Source organism: Antedon bifida, chromosome 3, assembly GCF_963402885.1.
Source record: "Antedon bifida chromosome 3, ecAntBifi1.1, whole genome shotgun sequence".
Classification (NCBI taxonomy): domain Eukaryota; kingdom Metazoa; phylum Echinodermata; class Crinoidea; order Comatulida; family Antedonidae; genus Antedon; species Antedon bifida.
This window is the reverse complement of record NC_136228.1, coordinates 4,934,431-4,960,491: the sequence shown is the minus strand read 5'-3', so window position 1 is coordinate 4,960,491 and position 26,061 is coordinate 4,934,431. Positions and strand designations below refer to the sequence as shown.

Genomic DNA, 26,061 nt, shown 5'->3' with positions numbered 1-26,061 from the left:
TATTAGAGTTGTGGGTTATTATTATAGATTGACTTATAAGATGGGTTACTATTAGAAGGGGGTTTACTATTAGAGTGTGGGTTACTATTTTTTATTTATTAAGATTTACGGTAACAATATTTAAAGCATCTTTGCCTTGTCTGTTTTTAACCTCTACAGTACGGCCTTGATCATCATGTCCATATACTGTATACAGTATCACACTTTTTTTGTCAAAACTATATTGATAGTGTAGATAGAGCTTAAGTCATGAGGAACATTAGGTTTAATCCATTGTGCTAACTAATCAAATTTCCGAAAATAGATTACAACAGAACTTTAGAATGTTCCAAATGATTGATTCAACCCCTATTAAGCTACGGGGCGCCGTTCGGGACAAAATTATTATGTTCATTAATACAAAATGGATCTTCACAATAATATTGTTTTGGCTTTGTCCAATGCATGACAGTTTCCATTGGAGATATTCCTACAGTAACGGGCGGGCGGTTTCCACTCAGGATACAGATTCTATGTGGGACAAGCTACACGGTTTTCCACTTTACCGCTCATCTGTGTAAATTGGCCTTTAATAGGAGTTCTACTGTATATCCATATATATATTATAATCCTTTGAGCAAAATATTAAATGTTATATTACACCCCTAAGCAGGCAATATCTATATAGTAATGTGAATAGCTCTTTACATAAAATTCATAAAATACACTGAATAATTAAAAATAAACGTGTAAGATTGTGTTCTGTTTCTTTATTTAGATTTACACTCTTATTATAAAATACACTAGCAAACAAATGCCTGACCTACGGACAAACTAACCAACAAGTCAGCCAGCCAGTATTGACTTGAGGTCGTTTTGAAATATCTAAACAAATTTGAGAGTAGACACATATTCATCTGTCCTTTTAACAATGTTGATCTGGAATAAGCCTTTGTCCATTTTTTTTATTATCTCATGCCATTGTTATTTTTTTGTTACCTTTTGTCTTTTGGACAAATGTTAATTGAATTGAAATTGAATCTTTAATTATGGTTTACTATTTCTTGACTGGTATTTTTATTTAGTAAACATTGTAATGTTTTCTTGTTCTTCATGACTTCAATTCCCCTAAAAGAAACCTAAGATGAAGAAAAAATACATAATGTCAATATCGTGTATGCAAAAATATGTAGCTTTTGACTTTCATGCACAGACATGCTTCAGTCCTCACTCGACAGTTTTGCTAGACTAGAGAACCAGATGACGACAATATGCGTATGTCATACGTAATCGCAAATTATCGAAATTTTCGTACATTTAATTATAGAGTTATTATACTTTTAATTGTTTGTTGTTTTTTTTGTAAATAGTTTTGTATACTGAAACAATATATTAAAAGTGATCAAGTTTTCCGTTTTCAAATTATTCTTATTATACACTACCATTTATTCCTTGCATTTACAACCTTTTTTCGCACCATCCTCTTTTTGTCATCTAAACATTTTCCAAGGAATCGTTTTAATTTCTCCTTATATGGAAAAACCTTTAAAAAAAAAACATATATTGTTCATCACAATAGAATATAATGGTTCTTTTCTTCCAATATAGATTGTCGCCCTGCACTACTGTCTCTAAAGCCTGGCGCACACTAGAGCTATTGGCTGAGCCAACTGGCACGAGTAACACTTGGCTCACTAAAAAATTTGCAGCAAATTGTGATCGTGTTCTATCGGACGCACACTAAACGCCTTCGGTATTGGATAATTACTTACTACGCTATATGGCATGCGCTGACATATTATAATAAATCAGAATTATTTAGTGAGCTATCTGCTCACGTTCGGCGCACACTTGAGGAAAATGATACGCGTGCCAGTTGGCTATTAAACACAATATATATTTTCCTCGTGGCCGATTCCTCACGAAATCCCCGGCACACACTAAGAGCAAAGTGTTACTCGATCAATTACCAATATAGAGTGGAACAAAATAACACTACCACTACAAAACTTACAATGTGATGTGGTAATGATGTCATGTCTCCTATACATTCCAATGCGGCAATGCGAACAACCTGTATAAAGAACAGCATATATATTATACTTCAGCAACATGCATAACAATTGTATGTATACCTAAATCTGTGAGAATAACTTGTTATATTTTAAAAAAATATGACGCAATCTTGGAAGGTATACAAACAAACTGGTGTCAGGACACATTATTATTATTATAAAAAATCGGATGTGCATGATCAATCATTACCGAGCAACACCGAGCACTATAAATTCCCCCATGCAACAATTTGTTCTAAATTCTAAATCTAAGGTTCTAAATCAGTGGAAAATTATATGATTTAAATGAGATAATTATAGGTACATTTTTCCCGATCTGTGTTTAAACCCAGTTTCCACAGGAATTTTATCGGTCAATTTTTGACTGCGGAAACACAGACTTAATAACAGCATGTGTGTGATGTGTGATGTCATGAGGTTTATCTTATCTTACCATAGAATCTTGCTGCTCAGCCAACTTCATTATCTGCATCAATAATGCATCAACATCTTTTGAAATAACCTGCGGTGCATCTTTTATTAGAGGCAATAATACCTTTAGTGTTGATAGGTTTAGGGCAGTGTCTTCACATAGTAAAGAATGCACAATCATTGGCATCAGGGGTGGAAGTTCACTTAATAGAACAGCTTTTGTAACATTTTGAAAAAGGTGTGACATTGCCTGTAAATAGAACCTTTTGCATTCTGAAAGAAATGAAACAAAATACAAATCAATCAATTTACATTACAATGTACATAATAGTAGAGTACAACTCAAGGTTTTGCCTTTGTTGTGGGTCTTCCATCTTAGTCCAAATATAGCATTGATATGCCCAAATAAGTGTGATGTGCCCAAATATAGTATTGATATGCCCAAATATGGTAGTGATATGACATCATTGTGTCCATATATGAGCACATCACATTTTTTTGTCACATAAAGTTTGATAGCGTAGACAGATCTTTAGTCTGTTTTGTTGTTATGAAGAAAAAAAAATATTGAATAAATGTTCAAATGAAATGCTTCAGATTACCAAATATGTACAAGAAGAATCTAAATAATAATTTAAAACTAATTGGTATATTCTCACCATCTTTTGCCAACTGAAATCCAGAAGAAATCTTTGAAATCGTTTCCAAAAAGAAACGTTGGCGATACATAATTTTCACATTAGCGTGGGAGGCTGGTGTCAGCACGTCTTCCATCAAAACACATTTAAACCCTTCAGCTGCAATGTGGCCAAGTGTTTCATTTCCAAGATGGCTTATCATTGTAGATATAAACTCAGAAGCCATTGAGTGACCTCTTAACACCAACGCTTTAGTTACCTGAAAGTAGACAGAACAACGTAAGCGTGGTTCCCACTAGAACGCAACGCAACGCAGCGACGTATCGATGCAAAGTGCTGTAATGCGTAATCACAAGTGGAAACCGACCATACAGTGCTGGAAACATTGCAGGTTTGATTTCACGCAGGCGGGGGCAAACACAATTATTGGAAGGGAATTTTGTTTACGTTGCATAGGTTGCGTTGCTAGTGGGAACCAAGCTTAAATTGTATCAACAGGTTGTTGTTTTTCATACAGTGAGAAACTTGCCAATTACAGGATGGATAAACTATATAATTTATTTGAGGCAGAAGTAAAAATGAGTTACAACCATACTGGCTGTATTCACCAATCATACTTAAGTGAGATATTTCCCTTATTTCCAATAAATATTTAAGTATTTCCCTTAAATTGTATTCAATTATCACTTAGATAGGAGATTTTTTAAAATTTAAAGTGTAAGTGTTTCCCTTCGCCTAAGTGTGTGAATGATGAATACAGCCACTGGCCCTAGTTCAGGATTGAACCTTGGAATTTGTGATTGGAAGGCAAGCATATTAACCACTAAGCTACAGTTCCACTAATCTTAATCATTACTTTTTATTCATTATAACATTCTGTAGTCACACTGTATTAGACAGGCATACTACAGGCCGTAGATCTCTAGCTAAGAGATGCATTATTTAGCATATTATATTTATTAGACAACTAAAATGTCATACCCAATACCATGTTGTCATTGCTGTTGAGCTGTTAACTCCCTTATCTTGATCTGTCTCATTTAAATTCACCTCTAACCTTGACTTGTAGCTGTTTATTATAGTTAGCAAGTCCTCATCTGAAATGGAATTATGTTTGTAGATTATACTGCACATGAACTGCTGTTATATAGGAATATATAAAATACTATGATACTGTACAAGGGACATACAGGGCCCCTCAAGATGTAAATCCACTTTTGGGGATTGAGAGGGCTATAACTGGTACCATACTAATGATTTTGTTTTTCTTTGTTCTTCTGTGTTGTTTTTTTTATGTATGGTATCGAAATAAACCAAAGGCAAAACAGCTGTTTGCATAGGTTATATAAAAAAAAACAACATGTTCCTAGGCTTATTAAATCATATTAAGAAGTCACAGATACAAAATGCATCTTCATGTGGGTAATATATTGCGAAAGAAATTATATTTTATGGCACTTTTTACACCAATATATTATGTATTTCTACCACTACCTGATTGCCACTTGTTCAGTATAGCTGCTATGCACTGAGCTGCCGTTGTTTGTGTGTAACCATGATCACTTTCTGTTGCCAATGTAAACAATTCCTCTCTTAATTCTGGCTTGATGAGTTCAATTGCATCTTTGTGTACAGAACAGACTGTTGCTAGGATAATTGATATCAACTGGGTTTGTCGCCATGGTGATTTTACCTATGATTAATCATTTAAATATCAATAAATAGATATATTTTGAGAGATATGTTTTGGTAAAGAGTTTTTTGTATGTTTGTAAACATGAAGAACATACTTACAGATAAAAGTTCAAGGTCGTCAGTCCTGAATCCAAAACTGGTGAAGTCATTGGTAGCAATGCCTTGCAGTACACTTTTACTTAAATCTTCAGCAAGTCTGAAGTAAAAAAACACACAGGGAAACAAAACTTAAAACACTCAAACCAGATCAGATAAGGAGCTAAAACTGGTAAAGAGCAAGTGTACACATCTGACTTGTGTGCACTTGTACATCTTTCGGAAAGAGTAGGGTTACCCCGTTTCTCTGAACGAACAACACAAACAAAATCCTCACATACAGGCATATATATAAATGTCTATATATATTAATATTTATTATTTATTGCCGGTCCGCCAGATAGTCTGCTTTGCTTATATCTCGGATTGATTTCCTCCAGTCCTGTCTGTTTTCTGCTATTCTCCGAATCTATATCTTTTATGCTATTGATCCTAGCGGGTAGTGCATTTGATGATTGTTTATGAAGGGTGATCAGGTTGTTCGATAGAGTTACCGGTAGTGTGGATCGTGGTCGTCCTCTATACCTTTGTTGCTTACAGTTTTCAAAATAATAGTTTATTGCTTTATTGGCTGGGACTTGCAATCTGAAGATGTGTCCGAAAAGCCGCCATCTCGATTCCAAAAATGTCCAATGAGATTGGTCTTGCCTTACACCTATCGTATAATTTTATGTTTTTGATGTCTATATACAATATATTTAATATGAAATATCAAAAATTGCTTTGTTACAGATTTGTCCTATGTGTGAATAAGGAACTAACAGTGACAGGTATTAAATAACAAGAGATAACACTAACCGTACATCTAACACTTGTGATATGCTCCTAATAATCAATGTACAGTGTTTAACAATATTTTCTTGCATAAACAGCTCCGTCGTTTCTGTACAACTTTTCACCAATTTTTCAACCAATCGTGGAATTAATGACTTCAGGTAAAATTCAATGTCTGTATGATTGTTATTTGTTTTCTCCACAATAACAAGAATAGATTGGAGTGAAGTAGATATGATGTTTTCACTGTTAAAATCTATTCAATATGAAATTGAAAAATAATAAGATTTAGATATAACAATAAAATAAAAAACTGATTGTGATTATGATTTTTAAGAAAAAGGTATTATATTGTTTAGAATCTTAAAGATGTATTGTCCTCCTGAAAAAATAATTAACAAAATTTGTGTTGAATATTTTTATTTTAATGTAACATATTAGTTATCCACTTTAACCAAAAATTGGATCGGCAAAAAATGTATTTACTTGAAAAAACTGTAATTTAAAGCAAAAAATGGTCAAATTGGCTGCCAGCCAATGGGTTTTTGGTTGAATTTACCCATTTATTTTGTCATTTTATAAGTGAAACATTATTTGTTTTCCTTTTTTCTATAGAAGTTAATAACTTTATTAAAACTACAAAATAACATATTCAAAGTCTGATTTAATTAATCTAAATTTTTCATGTTTTTGGGAGACAATACATCTTTAACCAACTATGACATCATAATTTAATAAAGATCAAAAGATCTCAATTTCATCACATATTACCTTTACCAATACTAAAAATATAATCCAGCAGCAATGGAATAATTGAGTGGATGAGGTCAGAGTGCGTTGCTATAGTTGCAAGCATGTTTATAATTGATTCTGTTGATGCAAGACCATTTTGATTTTCCATGGGAACCACACCTACAAAATAAAAAAACAAATATACAAATTTATGTATTGTATTTTACAGAGATAAGATTTGACATTAATTAATGTTTTTAACAATTTTTAACAGAAATAATATAAAAAACTAACCAGTCTGAAACAAATTTGATAATTCTGGCATCAGCTTCATTTTAACAACATCAGAATGTTTAGATGACATGTTTGACAGTGACTGTGAACATTGAACTCTGAAATATACAAAAAACAAAATGTGATGTGAACTAAATATACGTCATTCAATTTTGAAAAAATAATAATCTAGCTTTAGTCATCTTCAAGTTGGCTATCATAATTATTTTCATTCATATTCATTCTATCTAAAATAAAATTATGAATATTCATACATTCTCTAATCAATATATGAATATTCATGCATTCTCTAATCAATTTATGAATATTCATGTTCTCTAATCAATTTATGAATATTCATGATACCTCTAATAAATTTATCAATATCCATACCTCACTGGTGTTTCACTATCATTGAAGAAACCGTTAATAAGATGCTCACCAACCAGATCAACGTCTTTAGCATCTAACAGTCCATTCAACATCACTAGAACACCAAACCCCATAACCCCAATCTGTCGCAATTCCGAGTTCGAATCCTGTTGGATTTCGCTTAATATAGTGATGATGTCATCCTTGATTGACAAGGCCGGATGACTAACATCAGTTGACAGACATGTATTCTTGGTAACAGACAGAAGACCAATGATAACATCTATAATTTTCAGTTTAGTTGTTGCCTAGAAAAGAGTTGCATGATTTTGTCACAATGCTTTATGGGTAATAAAGCAGGTTTCTTCACAACAAGCCCCCATTAGTCCCAGAATACTTGAGCCCACTTTACCTGTGAACTAATCCGGTATTGCTCCAACAGTTGAGGTACAATAGTTTGTACAACCTTACAACATGCAGGGTCTGAAGCACCAGCTACTGCTCGTAAAAGAGCACAACATGGTTGAATTAGCCTCAGTTCAGGTTCTTGTATGAACTGCTTGCACTCTGGGAATCAAATATGCAATATGTTATACAAGTTATGTGTTATAAACCACTCTACCTTTCATTTATTTATTTATTTTTTTCAATTATTGTTTTTCTATTATGTAAATGGTGGTCTCTGCTTAAAGGACTTCTTTTGACCACCATCCACATTTTAACTTAATTAACTATAAAGAAATATTTATTTGTGGAAATCAATAAACAACAAACCAAACAACAAACAGGTTAGTTATTCAATGATCAAACAAATCTTCATTATTCAATGAGAAACAAATATATGCAGTAATATATAACTGTAAGGTACAGGTACAGTATACAGTATATACATTAAAAATTTTTTTTTTTTTTAGTTCAATGGTCGAACAAATCTTCACTGTCCAATGGGAAACATATATATATATTTTTTAAAACCTTGCTTTTTTGGTTCACAAGTTTACTTCATTATCCAATGGGTTATTTTTTATCATTATTATTATACCTCTAATTATGGTATCTAGTGAACTGTCAAGCGAGGCAGTCGATGAGTTATCAAATATCCCTGATGAATACTTCTTGACAACATGATGGAGGGACTCGAGTGCAGCCATCTCTACATCTTTGTTTACTGCTTGAAATACCTGCATTGAAATATATCAAATTATCAATCAATCAATTGAACGATCAATCAATCGTTCCATTTTTATTTTATTTTAATCAGTTTTTAGAATTTACATACATTGTGTCAATAACCTACCAGATATGTGAAATTGTAGTTTGATTATTCAGATGCACCAACAGATATAAATACTGTATTAATAATCAATATCCATTAGCCAGACAAAATTTGCAATATTGAACTACGACCCAGTGAAAAGTAAAATTGGTACTAGGGCACACACTAAGGAAACTGACAACAAGTATCACAAAACATAGGCAAGGGAAGAGGGAAAGAGGTCGGCCTAGGCACACTCAACGACGACAGGCAGACACCAAAAATGGCTCTTCATGGAGAAATTTAGAGACAATAGCAATGGACATAAGACCCTGGAAAGCACTTGTCGTACTCTACCTCTCTCCTACATGCTGACCATATAGCCTCCATGTAACCAGAAAATGACAAAGCATCATATGATTTAGCACAAGCTGTAAGTGTCTGGAAAGAGTCTAGTTTAGCACTTGGTATATCCGATGAAACTTTCTCCATTAACATTGGTAGACAAAACTGTACAGAAATAAGTGACATCAGTTAATACAAAGTTTAATTTATATTAGCTATTTTCATAACTAAAGCCTGGCGCATACTATAACTATCGCCTGAGTCAACTGACACGATTAACACTTTGCTCAATGTGTGCGTCGGACAATTCGTGAGGATTCGGCTGCGCATGACATATTCTAATTTATTAAAATATGTCATCGCATGTCGTATAGCGTAGTAATTATCCAATCAGAAATTCTCGTACTGAATGCGTTTAGTATGCGTCCGATAGAACGCGATCACAGTTTGCGGCAAATTTGTTAGTGTTATTCATGCCAGTTGGCTCAGCCGATAGCTATAGTGTGCGCCGGGCTTTACTAAGAACTTTGAAGCTATTAATTTATTATTTTTGAGTTGACTCACCTGAGCAAACTTTGATGTTGCTGACAAACATTTTCGTAAACCAGCAATGAGCTCTTGAGTGGTAACCCCATGTGGATCGTTTGGGTGCGGGGCGAAGTCAATTGGAAAGTAACATGAGGTAACCTCAAACAGTTCCTCACAAAAACGTTCTAAAGGATAATATACAAAACATGTTAAGGTAGAAGATTTCTGCTTATCTCGTGATGCGAGTTATAGCCTACATTTTCTTTTTTTTTCTGAAGAAATATTTGTAATTTAAATTCTCACCAAATTGAAAGTTCTGAATGATTATGGGGATACATCGAAACACAATGATCAAATTTCTCGGGTCTTTCTCGCCATCCATTGCTTGCATATAACCATAAACAAAATCATTACCTAACTTTTTTAATTCTGAAACAAACAAAATTAATATAAAACATAATTATGTCAAAAAGAATGTTCATAAAAAAATGATTGCTTTTAGCTTCGGGATAGAATGAGGCTGAAATTGTATATGACTTTTGCATTTTCAAGGTTGTATGCGATAGGGAGCTTGGTTTGTGTTTGCTAAAAAGTATGAACTAATTTCTTTATTTTTCGTTGTCATTAATGAATCCAATGTCAACTTTACCAGTAAGTCTGGTGTCCAGAAATCTTGCAATGATGTTAAATACTGACCGACGGTCAACCTGCATTAGCATTTGGACATGCACTTCTTTTAAAATGGCCTGTACTATTAACACTTCATCACCATTTGCAAGATGCTTAAAGTCACTCTAATTAAGAAAACAAAAAGAATGAAGAATTATCCAATGAGGAAAACTATTAATAGAATACGGGTCATTTGCTATTAATAGAATACGGGTCATTTGCTATTAATAGAATATGGGTCATTTGCTATTAATAGAATACGGGTCATTTGCTATTAATAGAATATGGGTCAATTGCTATTAATAGAATATGGGTAAATTGCTATTAATAGAATATGGGTCAATTGCTATTAATAGAATATGGGTAAATTGCTATTAATAGAATATGGGTCAATTGCTATTAATAGAATATGGGTCAATTGCTATTAATAGAATATGGGTAAATTGCTATTAATAGAATATGGGTCAATTGCTATTAATGGAATATGGGTCAATTGCTATTAATAGAATATGGGTCATTTGCAATTAATAGAATAATGTTTAATTGCTATTAATAGAATATGGGTCAATTGCTATTAATAGAATATGGGTCATTTGCTATTAATAGAATACGGGTCATTTGCTATTAATAGAATATGGGTCAATTGCTATTAATAGAATATGGGTAAATTGCTATTAATAGAATATGGGTCAATTGCTATTAATAGAATATGGGTAAATTGCTATTAATAGAATATGGGTCAATTGCTATTAATAGAATATGGGTCAATTGCTATTAATAGAATATGGGTAAATTGCTATTAATAGAATATGGGTCAATTGCTATTAATAGAATATGGGTCAATTGCTATTAATAGAATATGGGTCATTTGCAATTAATAGAATAATGTTTAATTGCTATTAATAGAATATGGGTCAATTGCTATTAATAGAATATTGGTCAATTACTATTAATAGAATATGGGTCAATTGCTATTAATAGAATATGGGTCATTTGCTATTAATAGAATATGGGTCTTCGATTTCTTCACACAGCTAAAGAATTGTGTTAATACAATATTTGTAACAAAATATAAATAATTTAATAACACATATCTGATAAATAGAACACAAAGAATTTTTACTTTTTTTAATCTGTTTGAGAATTTTAACTTTTTAACTCACCAGAGCTAGCAAGCCCAATAATGCATGAGGAGTGACTGAATGATGATCCTTCAGCCTATCACAATAGAATGCCACAAGATGACCAACTACAAAAAAACATTTATAAATTGCACAGTATATTTGTGTGGGTATCACCCACCTTAATAATCTCTTCTTTTTTTTTTCGATCAGGGATTTGCACAAATTAATAGATTTAAAAGGTATTATTTATATGTACAATTCTTATAACTTAAATCATAGAGATATTTTTATATGGAACCTAAATAGACACTAGCCTGAACTATCTCCATCAATCATTGAGTGTAACAATTCTCCAGCCATTTTAATTAAAATCAATATGGACAATAATGAATTAAATACCTTCAGGAGTTGAAAATTTGTCATTGGGAATATTGTGCAATACTTCTGATAGGAATCTAGTAGCTCTTGCTCTGATGTCATGATCAGTGCTCAATAAATGTTGACTGAAAATAAAACCACATAAATGAAATGAATACAATTACTGTAACTATATGATATGGATTTAATTTTTTTTGGAAAAATATGTTTTATGTATATATAGATAGGAATCTCGTAGTTCAGATTAATTTAATTAACAACTCCATGGTTTAATCTCTAAATTGAAAAAAAAAAAAGACAAATATCATTTCTTACCCAAGATATTCAATAAGAGTCAGTAATTTAATGTCATCGTTGTTTACACCTGAAACATACAAATATATTATATTAATATTATTAATAAATAATAATCAATACATGATGATGTCAATCATGATCATCACGTAAAAAAGTCATATTTATTTATGAGATATTAAATTATATTTATCATCATGAATGGAAAGAAATATGATAATCATTCACATAATATTTACATCTTGCATTGTTATACATATCTCTGCATAAGACAAAAACCTCTAGGCCTAGGCCGCATTGCTTCTCTACCTTTACTATCGGCACCTTACTATCTAGGCTAGTCCATGCAGTTCCAGTTTGTTCCCAGCGGTGACAGTGTTAGTGTGTCATGATGTAGCTTGATTGGCTAACTTTCTTGTGGGCCTAGGCCTACTAAAAGCTATTTAAAATTCAAAGGATTATACATTTAATAAAACTATTAACCGTAACAAATAATTAAACATACCATTAGTTATAGTTAAAAGAGCACTTTCCTGATTTCCCCAAACATAATCTTCAATACTTGCCTGCCACACGGGCGCAGCCATTTTGTTTAAATTACAGGCTCGAAATTACAATAATATACATTTTGACAGCCTGTATATAGTAAAATTACATTTTTATTTCAATACATTATAAAATATTTTATCTGTATTGTACATATTTATTATGTTTATATTAAATTAAATATATTATATTTTGACAACAATTGAATACGCATTTAATAAAAACATTTTGGTGTCGTCATCTCCGTGTCCTAATGAACTGTTTTGGTAGCAGAAAAATACAAATAGATTTAATCAATAGGCCTAGCCTAGCCCCAATGTTATATGTAAAGAAGAAAAAAGTAACATCTTGATTGCTGGGATAACGGGGAGAAAACACCCATTTCAAGATGGGTGGCTGTTTCAGCTCATCAAACGATGCAGGGAATGGTCGAGGTGAATCTTCAGATGGAACCGTTGGTTCGAGTAAGATTTTCCACGGAGGGCCTGGAGAGACCCGCAGTGCAGTGAAATACAACTGTGTCTGTTGTGTGGTTTGGTGGTGAAATAACAATGGCATTCATTTAGTTGGGCCTAGGTCTTTAAATTGAATGTTAATATTAAAGCATATATTACACATGAATGTGTAGAACAACTGGATAAAATTCCTATTAATATTATTGCATGTTCTTTGTTAGAGCCAGCATCAATCAGAAATACTTTTTTTTTTTATTAGTGACAGTACTCGTTTTTTTTATTAATATTATATAAACTTGATTAAACATATTACTGATTGAGTGTGAGGTTACATAATTATGTTGAGTATGTTGTTAAGTGGTGTGTCCCCTCTCTTCCTTCGGTGTACTTACTAACATCAATGTTTGCACTTGTATTATAATGTTTTTATATCATTTTACATACATTTTTTGTCTCACAATATTTTTCATTTAATAATATTGTTGATTTAGTTTAATTATAAAGAGCTTTTGATTTGCTAGGAACTAGTTACGTCATGTTTAATTCATTGCACGCATTCAGGGGAATTGAGAAGTGGTCCCTCACTCGAATCTGTGACAAAGTTTTTGCAAATTCTAATACAAATTCAAAATAATCCGAGCGTGTGAGTGACCGATCGGTTAAGACAGTGGGACGTACAGTGGTAATACGTAACCAAAACATTGACAAGGGTTCAAGCCTTACTCGCTCCATAGTTCTGGTGGTAGAACGAGTCTTCTTGGATAAAGACTATAAACCGTAAGTCCAGTGTACACATCTGGTTCATGTGCACTTTAAAGAACCTAGTACATCTTTTATGACGAGTAGGGGGTTACCCCGGTGTACTAGTTCACACACAGCCACTGTCACAAATCACTGAACCACAACTGGGCCCTCTGGGAGAACAGTCTTTGACTGAAGAGGTCACCCAGTATAAAGAATACATAATAATAATTCGTAGTCCTAGGTCGTTGCAATTTAAAAGCTCTTGTATAATCTTGACAAAATTACATTTAAAGCATACATATTAATTATTATATATATTTCATATTTTAATGGAAATGTTCTACCATCCGTTCGCCGCATAACAACAATGAACCTAATGAAAATGTCATAACATTAAGTTAATTACAATAACATTCAATTTCATGTAATTGGATTCTGTAAGTAAATGCAGTAATAATTTATTAAATTAAAACTACTGGGAGGTGTATAGAACCAATGGAAGATGAATGATATATATATATATATATATACACTATATATACACAAATTCCTGATTGTGTGTCACGTGGCATGCAATAGTATGCACCATACAACGGTCTGATTGTGGGTCACATGGTGTGCAATAATAGTACGCACTTTTGAACGGTCATTCAATAGTACTTTTTAAACGTACGGGGTGAAAATGTTACGCGGAGGACAACACATTTACGAACATTTAAATTGTAAAATACAACAGCGCTGCCTATTTTGTTAACAATAACAAACATTGACACATTGAACTCTCGTTTCGCGATGGAATTTTTGGAGAGATCAATGTGAATCAATTGTAGGCCTATCTTTTATTTTGATTCAATCAATCTGATTCAAAAATCAAATGAAGGAATATATTTAGATGTTATAAAACAAATAATGAATGTTTTATATTCATATAATGGTACAAATAATGGCATTTGGTGAATGATAAAAGGTTATATTATATCAATCACCTCATGCCATTATTTGTACCATTACACTCATAAACATTCATTATTTGTATATTACTTTAACCCTTTTCAAGTTTAAATGTAAATATTACTTCATAAATAATTTTTCCATCCAAGTGCCTATAGGACGAAATCAACCATTAAAGAAAGAGAGCCCTAAATGGAAAAGTGACGTACCCCTCACAAGTGGACAGTTAAGAAGTAAACGTGACGAATTCTGGGAAACTGCACCTTGCTACGAAGGCAGAAAAGAAATCTGGGATGCTCTGTTAGGAGCAGCAACCGCTCTGGAAACAAATGATTTTGATTTGGCACAAGCTATTGTTGATGGAGCCAGTATAACATGTCCTAGTGGTAAGTTACTCACTACTTGTACATTTTTTTTTACGTTCTCAGAAATATGCATAATAAATACAGTCATGAGATCGATGTCAGGTTCAAGACTCTCTACCATAATACTGGACATATTTAAAAAAAGTTGTGGAACAAACATCGGATAAAACAGCAGACCAGTGTATATACAGGGTGAACTTGCATTTTATACAACCCAGCACATCTCTTGTGAGGGGAGTTATCAAAGTGTGGATAATGACGGTAAAAATAGGTAAAATTAGTGGTTTAAGTCCCTGTCCAATGTTACAAATTAACACATAATTTTAGCAGGGATTATACTGGATGCTATACCCATTGCTACAGGGGTCCTACCTTTAATTCTAGTCGCCAGTGTTATTGCAAACCCTGTCGCGAACGGTTCTTTTTTGCCAGGAACCAGTACAAATATTGCGCCCTCTCTGGCATTGCCTTTTTCTTGTCGTCTTGTCGTTGTTCAAGTCCAAGGCTTAAGGCTTATTTTGATTACTATTATTTACCTATTTATTCAACTTTATTACAAGGGTACAGTAGCTCCAACAGCAGTACAGCTGACTTTAAGAGGAAATAACATTTAAAATATACAATTTACATTAAAACATCAATTTACATAAACATTTTCTTTTTTAGTCTTATGTAGGTTCGACCCACTTTTATTTCCTCATCATAGAATTTATTTACAATGCAATATTAAAAATATTAAATTCAAATAATTATTAAGTTAATATTCATGTAAAATAAAATTTATTTTGTTGACAATATATTCATTAAACATAAATGCATATCTTTGAGAATGTGTTCAGCATTACTTCCCACAGAGTTAGTTTAACAATTGAATATAATACTAATTTAATAGTATATTAAACATTTGAAATTAATAACAGTAATAATAGCATGGCTTCTGGAACTATATTTGTAATTGTATACAAAAAAGTTAAATTAAAGTTTATCAAACTTGAATTTAAAATATAAATCAAGTACAGTGCATATATTGTTACCTTTGTATATAGTAAGTAAACTTATGAGGTGCAAACTTAATTCTTTAAACTCTATAAATCAACTTTAAATCAATCAGTCTTAATATAAACCAGTAAGGTGAAATTAAACAATAAATTTGAAACATTCAGTTTAACCATAAAACTATTTTATTCTAATGCCCTTGTAAAGTTTATATTGTATTTAAAAAAAAATCAGACATGACATAGATTTAGCATTATGGTTATAATTATTTTATCTAGAATTACAGAATGTTTCAGTTTTACGTCGTTATTTATTCACACTACACTAATTAACACAATTTGCAAACATTTTGAGGTTTATTTTGCAATGATTAAAAGTATCAATTTTTATAATAAATCCCTCAAATTTATTACACTTTGATTGACGTGGTTCCTTGAGGAATTATTTGAGAGAAGTAAGAATCTGTTCACAATTTAACAAAGTGTCTCTGTGGTTAATAAGAATACTAGCTCAACCTTGGTACCAGTGGTAGTTGAAATGGACATGGTCAGTTTTATATGACCCTGGACATTCATTCCAACTTATGCACGTTTTCAGTCCACTGGGATCTAAGGGTCTGTTTCTGCTGCATAACGCCAAATAAATTGTTTATTTCAAAATGGATTTTTATAAAATAATTTTTATATCAACTCCATTTCTGCCCAATTTTTGCTTCTAAATAATCATTTAAATCAGTTGGTGGTCGTTAGCATTACCCAAAATGCAATGGGCTCTGGCAGTCAATTCAAACGAATAACAGAGGCCCACTTCAACCGTACAAACCATTTCCCACCAAATGGTATAAAATATTAAATAATATAAATATTATTTTTTTCAGGATCATTAACAGACTGTTATGACGAGTTAGGAAATCGTTATATACTACCTGTATACTGCTTAAGCCCACCTATCAATATGGTAGATGACAATAGCGAATCAGACGCAACAGGGGCAGAATGCGACCCTGAAGGTGGCGTGGAGGCCATTCTTAAATTAAGACTTTCACTCGGAAAAGAAATAAAACTAAGTGTACGTTCCACTGATACAGTTTTACACGTGAAACGTCGCCTACAGCAAACCGAGGGCATTGACCCCCATCATCAGCGATGGTTTTACTCCGGTAAACTTCTCACGGACAAGATAAAAATCGAGGAGATTAAGATTCCCAAGGGTTTTATAATACAAGTTATTGTTTCGCAGGCAAATCCAACACCGGTTGATGCCTGACGTTGGCTTGCGGATCGAACACGACATCCAATGACCAAATCCCTTGAAAATACATATGTTTCATAAAAGTGCTTTTATGTTTATAAAATATGCTTTTTAGTAATTTTCATTCGAACAGCAAGCTTTTTGTGCCAGTTTTTTGTTTATCACATGTGTGACAGACAAGCGAGCTAACTGCCATAGTAGAATGAATTTTCACCAGCACAAATCATCTTTATTCTTTGTATTTCTTGGAAATGAACTCCATGAATCTGAAACTTTCTTAAGGTCGTCCCACAATTATTTTCCTACTTTTTAAAATGAATTCTAGAAGCCAGATTTTCCAGGACGTTTATGACAAGCCCAAGTTGGATTTTATAGAGAATGTACATGGAGATATGTTATTGTAAAGATACAAATTAGCAGCAAAGTTTAGTGGCAGATGCAGGTATGGGTGAAGGCTGCTCAGCTCTCGGGAAAGGTATAACCGACTCCGAGCTGCTTCTTGTCTAGCGGTAGCCACCACTTCATCAAAAACTAATTAAACCTGGATCCCTTTCTTGGACTCAAAAATATATAAAAACAATATAAAATAAATTTTAGTTATTTTTTGTATGTTATTCGGTAATATTTGAGATAAATGTAAGCATTCAAAATTGCATAGATGCAAGATTTTTGAATAAAGAAGAATATGGGGAATTAGTACTGAATTTTCTACTATTTATCCTATTTTATAAATTCCAAAATGACTAGGGATTTTATTATAAATATATATATATATATTTTAATGTAATAATTTCTATAAAATAGGGAACAACAATCGAAGCAGAAATTGGGGTTGGGCCCGAAATCGTTTGTCTATATAGTATTTCTGTGATTGTTTATTTTATGTACTCGTTTTAGAGGTAAATTTAGTTACTTTTACATGTTTTGAAAACATAAAATGGATTTGATGTTAAATGTATAATGCAATGTAAAGTGGAAAAAAAAATTAAATATAATATTAATTTCTGTATGATAATTGTGATTTGTTTTTTTTTGTGTTTGAAATAATGTATGTACTAATTATTTTGTGTACTTACATTGCAGAAGGTTTCCTCCAACCTGCCTAATAGAGATTTGGGAACAAGTTAAGCTCTGTCTACACTATCAAACTTTATGTGACACAATGTGATATGCCCATATATGGACACAATGATGTCATATCACTACCATATTTGGGTATATCACTATCATATTTGGGCACATCACATAGTTTGCTCCCTTCCTCACTCTATTTTGCGACAGAGTAAACATTTATACCATGATAAATGCATGAATAATTTTGCATTTATATTTTCAGTGCGAGATATAAAACATGAAAGTGGAGAATTAGCAAGGGCGTGTGGCGCAGTGTGTTGGACGTTAGACTACTGATCGTGGTTCGAATCCCACTCTCACCGCATTGCATGTATTCTTAGGCAAGATACTTGCGTTTACCTCTCTCCACCCAGGTGTATAAATGGGTACCCGGTTAGATCAAGACGCAACTTTGCGCTGATTACTAGCTGCATTATGGGAGTATGTTTCCATATGTGTTTGGTCCAAAAAAATGACTGAGGTAATAATGTGAAGTGCTTAGAAGCATTGTGCAATAAGCGCTATATAAAAAACTATTATTGTCAGCGCTTTGGTCTTTTTTTGGAAAAGCGCTTTATAAATCTATATAGTATAGTATAGAATTTAGGAGAGATAAACAGTGCGAAAGACCACCATCATCAAATGTTGTACTTCTAATACGGTATTAACATTGATGGTCTTGAATGATTGTAGCATTTTGCTAAAGTTTGCTTAAGAACTAAGTATCCATCAATGACGTCCATGTGTCTTCGGAAGAAGACTGCTACAAGAACAGTAACAGTAATGCTACCATGGTTTTATGATTTTTTTTTAATTAAACGAGGACACAATTTTTCAATACACTGCATTTTCTTCTATTGAATTTTTGTTTTGTGGAGTTAAGTGCCTCCTCTAATTACATTACTTTTCTTTATTAGTAAATCTAGGTTTGCAGACACCCCACCGTTGCCTTACCACACTATGAAAAACTTTTAAAAAAACATTTTTTCTGTCATCTTTAGTATCCAGAAGAATTGCATCACATTTATAATGTCACTTTTTGTTTCATACCATATTTCACATATTATTTCACACCATAATATTTCACACACTGTAAAGATCAAGAATTTTTTTTAAACAGACGGGAGTGCTAACATAATATTTAAAAAATAATAATTTTGTTTTAGCTGAGCATGTATTCCGGCCCTGACTGAGTTTAATAAATGATAAATTGCTTTTAATCTTCAAGTTGTCAAAACTCTGCTGAGCCTCTGGCTTGTCCTGTTTTAATACATTATGTATCTCATTTAGAATGATTTCAACAATAAGTACATTAGTTATACATCATTTAGTTTTTAGTTATTTTAATCCATTCAAATCGGTATTCACAAATTGTATACTGTTTCAAATGAGTGAATTCAATCAAAATTTTTTTATAAAAACACTAAAATTTATGAATAGCGCCATCTCGCGTTCAATATTTTTAAGGTTAGGTTCTTTAAATTATTATCAGGGAGCTGATATTAATATCATATAGTACTTACTACTACTGTACTGTAAACAAATTAGGAGGAAATAATAATCAGAAATGATTATATCGTCATTGTTCATTCATTTTGCTAGTGCTTTAATTTTAATTCGTTTAATAATACACGATGGTTATTTTATGTGCGATATCATGTGAAATAATTAATGGGCTCCCTAAGTTGTTAAAGAAAAGAAAGGTGGCAAACTTTAATCCAGTAGCCTACATTTCATGGATGGCATTGAGTGATTAGATAAATTATGATATTCGAATTAAATTAGCATCCATCTGTATTTGAAATAAACAATTCTATTTTACATGAAGCTGACGAATACATCTTAATATTAATCAAGGGCAAGTGGATGAATTTTAGAGAAAAGCAAACACATTAAACAGCCACAAACACAATAGAATTGCAATGTTTATTAGAGGAATGATCAACGAACCTGTATACGTAAATTAACATACAATTGTTATAATTATTCGTAAAATGTGAGCTATACATAGGATTAACATACATCCATAAGCTATAAAAAATGACTGTAATATTTTGATGGACGTATCCGTCATTTCCGATCGATCGATCAACACGTCACCGCCGCGTCATCTCACATTATCATTATTTTTATGATAAAATTTTTTTTTTCGTCATCATCACTGCGCCGCTCTTCTCGCATAGTCTTCGAACCACACGAAATGACTTAATAAATCGCATGAAAACATGTAGTACGTTCCAAATTTGATTTTTTTTTAGCAGTATCAAAGATTTCGTCTCCATAATGTAATTTTACCAAATTATGATTTCTTCCCCCAGAGCATACGCTAATTGAAACTACTCAAGACGACCCGTAATGTTCCTCATTACTCGACAAGAAACAAAAGAGCAGGTTTCATTAAACGTATGTGTGTGGGTGAACTGTCCTTCACATGATAGCTTACATAATTAAGATAAATCATCATGTTTTAACGACAGAAGGATCCACAAGATATTAAACAGTAAATGAACCCATGACAATGTTCTACAATGAAACAACGTGACATCAAGATCAATGTAACTGATTGTGAGCAGCATGTGGTCAATGACGCCGGCATGAAGTAACAACAAGTTTACGCGCGCGTAAATTATCCGCTGTATTATCAACGTTTTAACGCGCGCGTGTTGATAATTGTTTAATAAGTCAAATACTTTATAAGAATCCAAATGATCAGTAAAGTATAAATTAATGTTCTGTGTATTGTTAAGTAGGCCTACTATATTGTACTTTTAAAAAAACGAACATTGATACTTATTTCACATTATTTTCGCACTTTTTGGAAAATGGTTACGTCGTGACTATATCGACTCGAAATTGGAAACATATAAAGTTATAACAATAACAACCATACTTTTAATATTACTCGCTCCATTATTTTCATAATAGTATTTTTTCATGAGTTGTTATAATATGATAAAACAAGAGCCTGTTTACACGGTCGATTAAACAATTGATTAATAGTTGTGTTAGACCAAATATACACTCTGTGTCCAGCTGATTCGCTGTGATACTGAAGAGCAAGTTACAGTATCATCTAATAGCGACCCATCAGTTAATCTAAATTTAAAAGAACATCACAATATTATATGGTGTATCCACAATATAACAAGCAGCATACAGTAAAAGGTCGTTTGACGAACATCCACTAATCGGTAACAACGGACCGCGTTATGGAAATCGGCTCGTGTCATCATCATCATTATCATGAACTGAAATTCTGAATTTGCTGGGTGGTGGTTGTTATGTGCAGAGACAATCTATCATTTGTTATATTAAAATCGTCGTTTGAATTACGATGTTCTATGCCGTCCCTGCAGCTGTACGTTCTAAAGGTAGTTTAGGAAACGACTGGTCAACGCTGGCCTGGAGACCAAATCATACGAAAGAAGATCCGTTATTTACGAAGGTAAAAATATCAGGTTTTTTTTCATTTAAAAATTATTTCTAAACAAAATAGGCCTAGAATATATTTTTCAACAGGATTTATTTATATCCATTTAATATCAATTTTCTACAAGGACATGTAGCGTTAGGAAGAAACATACTAGAAATGTATGCAGGTCACAGTTTCTTCCGCAATGTTGTGCGAACCCGGGTGCGAACCGTCGTAAAGCCTTGTCTACACTATCAAACTTTATGTTTAAAAAAAAATGTGATGTGTCCATATATGGACACGATGATGTTATATCACTACCATATTTAAGCATAGCACTACCATTATATGGCCACATCAAACTTTTTTGACAAATAAAGTTTGATAGTGTAGACAAGACAAGACTTAACGTACCATTTCGGTTTTTAAACGCGCGTACGTACCATTTTATCAATATTAACACGCATGTACCAGTGTCAGTGTTTGAACGCACATTGTAGGCTTAACATTGTTTGAACGCGCGCGCCATAATGCGCGCGTGTACCATTTGAGCTTGCCCTGTGACTATATTCGTGGTATCGCATTGTGCCCTGTCTATCATGTTTATGTTTATTGTAATAAACAATGATTTTTGAGTGACACTTGGCATGAAGCAAGAACATAGCAATGCAGATAAACAGAAAGCTTACGCATTGTATTTCCGTTTCAAATACTAAATCGGTATTAAATATGAAATAATCCATGGTGCACACAGCTGATGTGTCTCAGGTACCGGTACGTCATTGTGATACTGTCTTGACACAAAACAACTATCAGTTTTATGCAGTAGATTTCCCATAACGTTCGTCCAGGAAAAAAAATTACGCGTCCAGGCCTTACATCTTTGGAATGGGAACTTATCAACATGACTTTGTCGTCATCATCATCATTAATGTCATAGTTATTCAATTCAATTCAATCTTTTATTTCGGAATCTCTGGTCCATAGAAAGTTAAATTACGTATCAATTAATTAAAAATAAACATATTGTTTTTTATTTTTTATTTTTATTATATATTTAGGCAAATTGCCAAGGATAAGCATAAGCGAATTCATTCACTAATTGATATGAAACAAATACAATACACTCCAATTATCATCATTATCATGAGAGCGTGGAGGGGATAAAAAACAAGTCGCAATCTCTATTAAGATGCCCTGAATGTCACATTAATGAAATACTCATCATCATTGTTTAGTAGATGTTAATGATGTGTTATAGCAAAAAAGCTATTTATTAGAAGGTGATGACTTAAGCAATAATAAATAATTTTATATGATATTGATATCGGTAAAAAAAAAACTTGGTGGGTTGCAGAGAAAGGCAAACCTTGAACAGGTTCGACAACCGATCATGAACTTTAAATAAATTACTTTAGTTCAAATAAAACATAAAATCAAGAGAGTTTCCAAGAATCAATAAAAGCAACTTACATTAGCATTACATTAATGACAAGTGTACTACAACATGTCCACGTACGTCATTTCCATCAATTTCATGTTTCGTTATCAATTTTAAGGAGGAGCAAACACTGCAATATTAATTCTTGATTTCACGTCTTTTGCACCATGGTGACCGTTATTTTAATTATCAATTAAATTATGAACAATATTTATCAATAAAAACAAGCGCACACGAATTATATATACACATTGACCGGCATTTATTTAAGCCTTCCAAAAATAATGACATACACGTACAATTTTCGTTTTAATCTATCGTATATATTAGGTAAAAACTTAAATAAGGGTTAGTGTTATTTAGGGACGGACAAAAAATATATGTATGAACTTAATGTGATAAATAGAGTAGGATAAATGAACGATTCATAGATTAATGCAATGACAATTTTTTGGATTGAAATTAATGAATGAATGAAAGGTATATCTAATTTAAAATAGCATTTCGGCTTCGCTGTGTTGCTGATAATAAAATCGAATCATATTATTTGTTAAAATATTAGTAAGCTAGGGAGTCGACTTGCGCTGCTATGCCGCCATACTGAAATGACCCAACCTAATGCAAAAAAAGAAGATCGGGGAAGGGCAATGTCGTGTGCTTTGACCGATTCAGGAGAAATATTTGAGATTCTAGAAGACTTTTTTTGGTTGGGTAGGTAATTAACTATTTTGTCTATAATGTGCCAATGTATATAACATTGTAAGAGACGTTTTAAAATCTGAAAAAGCAGCAACTTTACAACTGTACATCGAATGTGGTCAGCATAGCTAAGCCATGTTGTAAGCGACCCATCATCCATGTAGGCTAGCTAGGCCTAATGTCCACTTGGTTATTGGGTGGCCTTGTATGTGACCCGATATGAACTTGCACGCATTAGGCTTATGATGATGATGGTGTTCAAGGCCATTGCGGAAGCCGTGTTTTTTTTGTTGGTATTTCGACTCTATAGCCTTCTGTTTGCATTTATAACATGCACTTTACAGTAAATAAAAGTTAAATTTGCCTTGCATAGCAGAGGGGTGAGTATTTAAATCATTAATGTAATGTAAATGTATTGTGTTCTGCATGATGATATGAAATGGTATAGCCTATCCTAGTAGGGGCCTAGCTAGGGCCTAGGCCTAATTGATATGATGTAGGGCTACTGTACTGTAGTAGGCTATATGTCTCGATCACTTGGCTAGTGACTGTTATTATTAAGGGTTTACTGAGAAAAAAAATAATAAAACTATATATAAATGCTTTTTGGAATTTTGGAATCTTGTTGAAATAAGCTACCCAGCACAATAAAATGAAATTCATGTTGCAAAGAATTTAAGCCTAGAATGTGGAGAAACTATAGAAAGAATTATATTATACTGTAATTAATTTATACTTAATTAAGTATGTACATCAGTAGCAATTCTCAACTATATAAATACTTAATAAATAGGCTAGACTAGTGTAGAGGAGGCCTACATAGAATATTCCACCAAATAAAAACACATTGTACGACGACGGTTGTCAGATGTTCCAACATAGACAGTGAATGGTGGAAAATCTTGGATGCGAAACTATAACATTTAATTGAAATATAGCACATCTCCTGTTTATGTTATCAACATTATTTTATTTTCGTCTTTGAAAGCATTGTTTCTGAAAAACAAAAAGAAAGAAATATGTTACAAAAAAATGTTATTATTTTTAGAATAAATTACAATACAAAATGTTATTATAAAAAATCCAGTTACATGATTGAATAGGGACTTGCTTTTGATCCTGAGTTATTTGAGGATAAGTTTGAATTTTAATATTTTTATTTTTTAATTTTATAAAAAAGAAAAAATAAAAGTTTACAGAGCAAATACAATACCGGTGGTAACTCTACAGGTAACGAATCTCAAAGGTGAGAAAAAGTTGAAAAAAGAAAAACATTCTCTACTGTGTGCAGTGACATGAACTTTCCGCAACTTTAGCTATTTTAATCAATTTTAATAGATCTCGTAAATCACATGACTTTGTTGAGGTGGCAGTACCCCCTAAATTTTTTTTAAAAACATTTTCTGAAAGTATTCATGTTTACACACCAGACAGTAGCAAATGAATGGTTACAAACAGTACATCTCCCTCCCCATATTTTATGAGGCTTCACTTTCACTGGGGTGGGTCAAACTTAAAGACTCTTTTCCACACACAGTAACACAACTCATTTTTTCATTGTATTTATCTGCAAGTTTATCTATAGTATTAACTAACTAGTTTATTATTAATTGTATATTAATATGTTGTTATATTGTGGAAATAAATAAAAATAGAAAAATAATATAAAAATAGATCCAATTTGTACTTTATTTGCACTCAATGCCACCTTACAAGAAATTTCAACAGTAGTGTTCTTCAGAATTTGTTTATTTAATAACAAATGTACAATACAGTACACACCAAATAAATATTTGTAAATAAATGCATGATAAAAAATGCTATTCCATACCAGTAGTTCAATTGCAATGTTTTCATAACTTGTGGTATACTACTATACAATAGATTACAAAACATGTGGCTATAATTTCAGCATCTTTTAAACGCCTATGTTTAACAACAAAGGCAACTTATGGGTGGTTTATACAGTAGTATAGATTACAAGTGGCCATATTATTTGTAGTATTTCACATAATATTTCAAAACAAAAGCTGATTAGACTACTGTATCAATTGATGGTGCTTAAAGGTCAACCCTGCTGCAGCAGAATCTGTGGTTATATCTGTCTAGGTTTGTAATTACCTTCTTTTCCTATAATACTGACCTAATACACACTTGCACAAATTCTCAACATTTTTCAAATATTATTATAAATTTGCTTAATAAATCTTGGGTTTTTAAATTTTTTTTTTCATTTTTTAATGAATATTTTTTGTAAAATATCAACAGTGACAAATTCACTGAAGTTCAAATCATGATGTCTTGAGACATACTTTTCTGCCAACCCCATGATTCAGGTCGGAGAGGTTCAAGACTAGAGTTTGATGTACAGTACTGTACCTTGCTCTGTAGGCTAGTTAGAAAATTTGACTTTGTGTATGAATACCTATTGTTATAAGATTAGTCTAGTG

At 32.4% G+C, this 26,061-nt stretch overlaps 3 protein-coding genes and 1 long non-coding RNA gene across 6 annotated transcripts in view; 2 read left to right on the top strand and 2 right to left on the bottom strand.

The window, feature by feature from the left end:
* Nucleotides 1–734: 734 nt before the first annotated feature.
* LOC144836777 (MMS19 nucleotide excision repair protein homolog) lies at nt 735–12,230 on the bottom strand. The gene is made up of 22 exons (XM_078691628.1): nt 12,144–12,230; nt 11,660–11,708; nt 11,366–11,469; nt 11,006–11,091; nt 9,823–9,967; nt 9,477–9,602; nt 9,210–9,358; nt 8,658–8,810; nt 8,088–8,226; nt 7,458–7,612; nt 7,067–7,353; nt 6,695–6,792; nt 6,440–6,580; nt 5,693–5,924; nt 4,898–4,994; nt 4,598–4,796; nt 4,085–4,200; nt 3,125–3,362; nt 2,488–2,738; nt 1,994–2,053; nt 1,422–1,522; nt 735–1,118 (listed from the first exon to the last, which is right to left on the bottom strand). Exons 1-22 carry the CDS (start codon nt 12,223–12,225, stop codon nt 1,091–1,093), a joined length of 3,036 nt encoding a protein of 1,011 aa, XP_078547754.1. The 5' UTR covers nt 12,226–12,230; the 3' UTR covers nt 735–1,090.
* Nucleotides 12,231–12,426: 196 nt separating this feature from the next.
* Nucleotides 12,427–17,961, top strand: LOC144837267 (ubiquitin domain-containing protein 2-like). Of its 2 annotated transcripts, none has more exons than XM_078692319.1 (3): nt 12,427–12,618; nt 14,484–14,720; nt 16,573–17,961. In XM_078692319.1, the coding sequence occupies exons 1-3, from the start codon at nt 12,573–12,575 to the stop codon at nt 16,959–16,961; spliced, it is 672 nt and encodes a 223-aa protein (XP_078548445.1). In that variant the 5' UTR covers nt 12,427–12,572; the 3' UTR covers nt 16,962–17,961. The 2 variants fall into 2 exon arrangements, with proteins under 2 accessions (XP_078548445.1, XP_078548444.1); XM_078692318.1 differs by having other exon boundaries at nt 12,427–12,648.
* Nucleotides 17,962–21,486: 3,525 nt separating this feature from the next.
* The window catches only part of LOC144837260 (uncharacterized), a 39,169-nt gene continuing 34,594 nt past the window's right edge, over nt 21,487–26,061 (top strand). Inside the window, exon 1 of one of the 2 annotated variants that reach the window (XM_078692309.1) lies at nt 21,487–21,504. The gene's annotated coding sequence lies outside the window, so the exon portion shown is untranslated. Of the gene's footprint in view, nt 21,505–23,540; nt 23,624–26,061 lie in introns of those variants that run through there. The other variant, XM_078692305.1, reaches the window with a different exon arrangement.
* The window catches only part of LOC144837268 (uncharacterized), an 85,259-nt gene continuing 81,831 nt past the window's right edge, over nt 22,634–26,061 (bottom strand). The window contains exon 3 of the long non-coding RNA XR_013611457.1: nt 22,634–24,607. This is a non-coding gene — a long non-coding RNA (uncharacterized LOC144837268). The remainder of the gene's footprint in view (nt 24,608–26,061) is intronic.

Coding starts and splice junctions, on each gene's coding strand:
- LOC144836777 (XM_078691628.1), bottom strand. CDS start 12,225: ATGGCTGCGCCCGTGTGGCAGGCAAGTATTGAAGATTATGTTTGGGGA. Junction 2,739..3,124: donor ATTTCAGTTGGCAAAAGATG/GTGAGAATATAC, acceptor CATTTCTTTCAG/AATGCAAAAGGTTCTATTTA. Junction 1,523..1,993: donor CATCATTACCACATCACATT/GTAAGTTTTGTA, acceptor TTTTTTTTAAAG/GTTTTTCCATATAAGGAGAA.
- LOC144837267 (XM_078692318.1), top strand. CDS start 12,573: ATGGGTGGCTGTTTCAGCTCATCAAACGATGCAGGGAATGGTCGAGGT. Junction 12,649..14,483: donor AGATGGAACCGTTGGTTCGA/GTAAGATTTTCC, acceptor TTTCCATCCAAG/TGCCTATAGGACGAAATCAA. Junction 14,721..16,572: donor CAGTATAACATGTCCTAGTG/GTAAGTTACTCA, acceptor TATTTTTTTCAG/GATCATTAACAGACTGTTAT.